The 6,587-nt window shown below is 34.8% G+C and overlaps 1 protein-coding gene across 3 annotated transcripts in view; it reads left to right on the top strand.

Moving 5' to 3' along the window:
• LOC115241949 (vigilin) overlaps positions 1 to 6,450 on the top strand; it is a 7,619-nt gene extending 1,169 nt beyond the window's left edge. For 2 of the 3 annotated variants that reach the window (XM_029817933.1, XM_029817934.1), the window contains 21 exons: positions 99 to 301; positions 963 to 1,178; positions 1,264 to 1,470; positions 1,582 to 1,797; positions 1,880 to 2,063; positions 2,168 to 2,482; positions 2,602 to 2,711; positions 2,792 to 2,948; positions 3,084 to 3,259; positions 3,350 to 3,481; positions 3,588 to 3,734; positions 3,819 to 3,977; positions 4,065 to 4,199; positions 4,288 to 4,506; positions 4,586 to 4,721; positions 4,809 to 4,960; positions 5,049 to 5,177; positions 5,257 to 5,367; positions 5,515 to 5,712; positions 5,829 to 6,047; positions 6,151 to 6,450. In XM_029817933.1, coding sequence (XP_029673793.1) covers positions 140 to 301; positions 963 to 1,178; positions 1,264 to 1,470; positions 1,582 to 1,797; positions 1,880 to 2,063; positions 2,168 to 2,482; positions 2,602 to 2,711; positions 2,792 to 2,948; positions 3,084 to 3,259; positions 3,350 to 3,481; positions 3,588 to 3,734; positions 3,819 to 3,977; positions 4,065 to 4,199; positions 4,288 to 4,506; positions 4,586 to 4,721; positions 4,809 to 4,960; positions 5,049 to 5,177; positions 5,257 to 5,367; positions 5,515 to 5,712; positions 5,829 to 6,047; positions 6,151 to 6,402 — 3,732 coding nt within the window. In that variant the 5' untranslated portion in view covers positions 99 to 139 and the 3' untranslated portion in view covers positions 6,403 to 6,450. The remainder of the gene's footprint in view (positions 1 to 98; positions 302 to 962; positions 1,179 to 1,263; positions 1,471 to 1,581; positions 1,798 to 1,879; positions 2,064 to 2,167; positions 2,483 to 2,601; positions 2,712 to 2,791; positions 2,949 to 3,083; positions 3,260 to 3,349; positions 3,482 to 3,587; positions 3,735 to 3,818; positions 3,978 to 4,064; positions 4,200 to 4,287; positions 4,507 to 4,585; positions 4,722 to 4,808; positions 4,961 to 5,048; positions 5,178 to 5,256; positions 5,368 to 5,514; positions 5,713 to 5,828; positions 6,048 to 6,150) is intronic. The other variant, XM_029817935.1, reaches the window with a different exon arrangement.
• The last annotated feature ends 137 nt before the right edge of the window (positions 6,451 to 6,587 follow it).

Here is a 6,587-nt window from a genome sequence, read left to right as displayed (position 1 = left end):
TGTATACTCTACATTATATATATATATATTGATTATTATCATATGTATATTTAAAATGTTGGCAATAAAAAGATGGAATACTTTTATTTGTATTATAGTGCTACTGTAAGGACTTGGCACGAAACAGGACAACCCCAAAATGCAGCAGCAGTCAGTAATGGAAGAGGGAACGGCCTACGAGCCACCTACTTATGATGAAACATTCCCTGTCCTTCCCGAATCATCTAGCTCCAACTCTGGACAGTTAAACATATTTTCTATAAACAACAGTTTACAACTTGGGCGTATAACTATTACACAGGTAGAAGTCTGTGAAGTTTTATACTTTTTTTTTTCTTTTTTTTTTAATTAAATAATCACATAAGATATATAGAATTGTTAGAAAAAAATATCGATATTGTACTTTTTACTGTATAAAATATATTTTTAAAATATTTAATCTCTTTGGACCATAAAATCATATAAAGAGCATTATTTTACAGCAAAACTTTACTTTATTATAAAAATATTCTTTTCCATGCATAAAGTTTAAATACAATTTTATCACTTTACAGGAATTGAAACACTTGTGCAAATTATTGTAAATCAGTGATTAAGATATTATTGAAGTTTGCTTACTGACTCAATGATAATTCAATATCTCTCTACATACATATAATTTTCGGCAAACTACTACAGTGGCTCTTTGTACATGTGAATGTAGACTGAAAGTCTCTGTAATAGCTAAAAAATTTTAAAAAAAATCTGCACAATTATTCAACTTTATATTTTAACATTTTTCCACTGTAAACATTATAACTCTGAAAATTGATTCCGTTACATTATGGATAAGCTTATTTTCCTCCTGAAAATTTATTTTACTGTATTGAAATATATTTCAGTAAGGATTTTTTTAATTGTTATATTTCTTTTGTGTTTTTGTATTTAATTAGTTTTATATTCTTTTTTTTATACATATATAGATGTTCCGCGTACCAGGGGAAGAGCGCAAGTTTGATCACAGTGATAAATTTGGCGAACGTGAATCTATCCGTACATGTAAAACTATTATGAAAGAAACAAATACTATTATTGAAATTGCATCATCTAAGGATCAGTCTCTAACGTTTCTTATAACTGGAAAGCAAAATCAGGTTCTGGAAGCCAAACGGCGCATTTTAACAACATTTCAAACTCAGGTATAATATTACCATATTCATGTACTTTGTTCTTTATAGATATCCTCAATAAATTTATGTTGCAACTTTTAATCAATTTTTATAGGCGAGTAAGCAGATTAGTATTCCTAAGGATCATCATCGTTGGATTCTTGGAAAGCAGGGACAGAGATTGAAAGATCTGGAACAGAAAACTGCTACAAAGATTAATGTTCCTGGTGTGCAAGATCAATCAGACATAATAACAATTACAGGAACAAAGGAAGGCATAGAAAAGGCTGAACATGAAATTAGAGTTATCTCTGATGAACAGGTAATTGTTAAAATAATGATAAAATTATTGTAGACAGATATATATCTCTTGTACATGTAATATATCGACATTATATATCAATATTCAGCCATTTTATCAAAAATATTGCAGTCTAGGAAAGCTTTCGAAAGGATAACTGTGCCAAAAATATATCATCCATTCATATATGGTGCGCATAATGAAAATCTCAATGCTATGATAGCAGAAACTGGTGCTCGCATCAATATCCCTCCTGCATCAGTACAGCAGGATGAGATAACTATAGCTGGCGAGAAGGAAGGAGTTTTAGCTGCAAAGCAAAAGATTGAAAGTATCTACAAAGACATGGTATGTTGGAAAAGTTATTTTATACAAGTTTTGTAACATATCCTGCAATATATGTAGCTAGTAATGTAAATTTCTAATATAGGAAAAAAGATGTACTACGGTATCTGTAGAAGTTCCCAAGTCTCAACACAAGTATGTAATTGGACCGCGTGGTAGTACCATAGCAGAGATATTACAGACGACTGGAGTAAGTGTAGAGATGCCTGCGCCTGACTCGGCAACTGGTACCATAACCCTTAGAGGACCCCAAGAGAAACTTGGTCAGGGTAAGAAAACTGAAAGTTGGACACATTAGATATTACTAATATTACTAATATTTTTTTATAAGTAATATGTATTTATTACATCTGTTACATGTTTGTACTTGTAGCACTTAACAAGGTGTATGAAAAGGCAAATAGCGTTCGTACTGCTGTAGTGGAAGCTCCAGTTTGGATACATAAATACATCATTGGACGCAAGGGTGTAAATATCAAGAAAATTACTCAAGAAATGCCGAAAGTAAATGTAGAGTTTACAGGAAAGGAGGACAAAATTAAGATAGAAGGTCCACCTGAAGAAGTAGAGAAAGCGCAAAACGAGCTGCAACTCATGGCCAACGATCTTATTTCTAAGCTCACTTTCACAGAACTGAATGTTGACCCAAGATTTTACAAACATATCATTGGGAAAAACGGTTGCAATGGTAAGCCGATTTTAATTATTTTGCAATATTTAGTATCTGCAATTACCTATACCATCTTTATCTCTAATATAAAAGAAAATGTCCAAATTTACATTAGAAATTTCCTTCTTTTTTACTAGTGAACCGTGTTAAAGAAGGAACAGGTGTTGTGATTAGTATCTCTGAAAATGATGGCAGTAATGTCATTCGTATTGAAGGCAATTTTGCTGGTGTGTTAAAAGCTCAAACAGTATGTATTTACATTATTATATGGCAACAGTTATTGTTGAATAGATGAAAATATTAACATTTATTTTATAAATAATTTAGGAACTTGTAGAAATGGTGAAAAAGCTAGAGAATGAGAAAGAAAAGGATGTGATTATAGATCACAGATATTATCGTAACATAATTGGTAACAAAGGAGATAATATCAAAGAGATTAGAGATAAATTCAATCAAGTACAAATTACTATACCTGGACCAGGTAAAGATAAAAATTATTTATTATATATGCATGTATGTGCTTTAACTCATTTTGTAATATCACAATAAAACATTCGTACCATTTTAATATGATAAAAATATTTTCTGAGTTAAAATCAAATCTTTTCTTTTCCAGGCGAAAAAGGAGATATAGTGAAGATTAGAGGACCCAAAGAAGATGTTGACAAGTGCCATAAACATCTAATGAAGCTAGTGAAAGAATTAAATGAAAGTAATCATGTATTGGAAGTACCTATCTTTAAACAATTTCACAAGTTTGTCATTGGAAAAGGCGGCGTTAATATCCGCAAGGTTTCGTATGAGATTTTTTTATAATTATGTTTATAATTTGCTTGTTATACTTTTATATCTATATCTATATCTATGAATTATATGATATAGATCAGGGAAGAGACACAAACAAAAATCGATTTACCTGCTGAAGGCGAAAAGAGCGATGTTATAACTATTACTGGAAAGAAAGAAAATGTGGAGAAAGCTAAAGAAATGATACAAAAGATTCAAAATGAATTGGTAAATGTCTCTCTCAATATATTTTACATATACTGTGTGTATAAAATATGTGTTCAAATAACGAGGAGAAACAATTACAATACATATAAAATATTTATTACGTTAGGCTAACATTGTTACCGAGGAAATTACTATTCCACCAAAGTTTTACAATTCTCTCATCGGTACTGGAGGTAAACTAATACATTCTATTATGGAAGATTGCGGAGGCGTCACAATCAAATTTCCTACGGCGGAAAGTAAAAGCGATAAGGTAAAAGAGAAAATAAAATAAAAGGAGTTTGCACAACATCATTTTTCTGTTGATTAAAGTTTCTATTGATAAATATATGCATAGGTCAGCATTAGAGGTCCAAAGGATGATGTAGAGAAAGCGAAAGCGCAACTCTTAGAACTAAGCAATGAGAAGCAATTATCCAGTTTTTCGGCTGAAGTGCGTGCCAAAGTTCAACATCATAAATTTCTCATTGGAAAGAATGGTGCCAACATCAAGAAGGTAGATTGCACGAAGACAAAATTGTAGCATCGTATTTCCGGGTAGCATCTAAAGAATAAATATCTGTGTAATTCCCCTTTTTTATAGATAAGAGAATCCACAGGCGCACGGATTATATTCCCGACGGACGAAGATCAAGATAAAGAAGTGATTACAATTATGGGCAAGAAGGAAGCAGTCGAGAAAGCTAAAGCCGAATTGGAAGCCACAATTAAGGAAATTGTACGCGAAGATTGTTACTTTTGAGTAATCTGTATACATGAATGATAGATGTAATTATCTCTAAAATCTTTCTTAATCCTTTCCACAGGACAACATTATCGAGGGTGAAATTCGTATCGAGCCTAAGCACCATAGACATTTCGTCGCGCGAAGGGGCGGCGTTCTGCATCGAATCGCCGACGAATGCGGCGGCGTGCAGATATCCTTTCCGCGAGCGGGCGTCGATAGCGATCGCGTTATCCTGAAAGGTTCGCACGAATGCATAGAAGCTGCGAAACAGCGTATGCGAGAAATCGTTCAGGACTTGGTAAGTGCGTTATGAACGAATTATCGTACGCTTAATCTTATACGCATCGTATATTTATCGCTCTTCTATCCTGATTTAGGAATCTATGGTAACGGTGGAATGCATAATACCACAAAAGCACCATCGCACGGTGATGGGTGCCAAGGGTCGCAAGGTGCAAAATTTAACGTCCGAATACGACGTGCAAATCAAATTCCCCGATCGCGATGTTTACGGTTAATATCGATTTTCTTATCGTTTATGTATATAATCTTTCCTAAATGTACAAAAATATTGATTATTTGCAAATATTACCGTTCTAGAAGAACAAAAAGTACCGGAACAGATTAACGGCGAAAACGGAGAAATCGGAGAGATCGTTCTAGCTTGCGATATAATTCGCATTACCGGACAACCGGAGAACGTTGCTGCCGCCAAGCAAGCTCTACTCGATCTCGTGCCTATTACGATTCAGGTTAGTTTATATTCTCATAGACCGAATTACTTTATATATTTATATATAAAAACAGTTTCAAGCAAAATTTATTTTCTTTCGCATTTAGGTAGACGTACCGTTCGATTTTCACCGCTCGATAATTGGGCAGAAGGGTAAAGACGTGCGGGAATTAATGAATACGTATGACGTACACATTATGCTCTCCCCGGCAGAGGAAAAACTTGATTATATCAAGGTAAATTGTTTCATTCGATTTGCGATATATATAAACGTTCATTTTACTTACATTTACTCATTCCTCGTCTATTTCTTAGATCTCTGGAACGCCGTCGTGTGTTCAAAGTGCCAAGGAAGCTATACTTGAAAAATGCGAGACATTGAAAGCCGAACGAGAAGACCGAGCATTAAAGTCCTTTGAATTGAAGGTGAGTTCTTTATATGACGAATCTTTCCCAATATCTAAAGTTTAATTCTGAAAGAGAAATGGTATCTAATCAAGTATTGTCTAAGAAGAAATCGACACCAAATCTTTTTATGCAAAATATATCACGTGCATATTATTTAATATATAGCTCGAAGTCGATCCGGAATATCATCCAAAAATAATCGGTCGAAAAGGAGCAGTGATCAGTAAAATACGTAGTGACCACGACGTTCAAATTAACTTCCCGCGCAAGGGTGATCCCGAGGAGCACATTATCACGATAACTGGATACGAAAAGAATGCGTACAGTGCCCGGGACGATATCATGAAGATCGTCAACGAATTGGTGAGTTACGGCTCTCTTATTACATCGAAAGCACTTTATTACAAAAATGTTGTACTTAACAGTGTTCACTATACTTGTGCATTATAATTTACTTTCTTTCTCTTGTATCCCTTTAGAATGGTTTGACTAAAGAGGAAGTACAGATAAACGCTGCTGTGCATTCGCGTTTGATTGGTGCGAAAGGTAGAAATATCCGTAAAATAATGGATGAATATAAAGTAGATATAAAGTTCCCGAGGAAAACCGATGCCGATCCTAATATTGTAACAATCGTGGGAGCGGAAGAGAATGTAGCTGATGCGAGAGAACGTTTGCTAAATCTAGAGGAGGAATACGTAAGTATATAGCGTGCTCGCGCTGCGCGAAATCATTCATTGAGTAGAAATGTTGTGAATCTGTAATTGTAAATGACCCCAAAAAAATCTTTATATACGATAGATGCAAGATGTGATAGAGAACGAATATCGCGAGAGTCTGCGTTCGCCTCAACGCGATGACGGCAATGTCGGCGGTAACGAAAACGATACTGGCTTCATCGTGAAGGGAGGACCGTGGGAGCAGCAGCAGCAGCAACAACAGCAGCCTCAAAGCGCGCCCAATACAGCCAGCGTGGAAGAATTTCCGCAGTTCGCCGGTTACTCTCATGTGCCCGTTGCGACCCCAGACGGTCCCTGGGGAATTAAGCGTTAAAAAACATATAGAATCTAAAAAAAAATCCGTGAAACAAAGATAAAAAAAGATAAAAAAAAACAATGGATGGAACGTGTAAGTTAATGATGTAAGGTACTTTCCTCTGACAAACGATATAATAAAACACATTACATATGCATACGCATGTACACACACACACACACACACACACACACACACACACA

Source organism: Formica exsecta, unplaced genomic scaffold (genome assembly GCF_003651465.1).
Source record: "Formica exsecta isolate Colony F162 unplaced genomic scaffold, ASM365146v1 scaffold543, whole genome shotgun sequence".
NCBI lineage: Eukaryota > Metazoa > Arthropoda > Insecta > Hymenoptera > Formicidae > Formica > Formica exsecta.
Note: the sequence above shows the minus strand (reverse complement) of the source record. Positions and strands in the feature narration are given on the sequence as shown.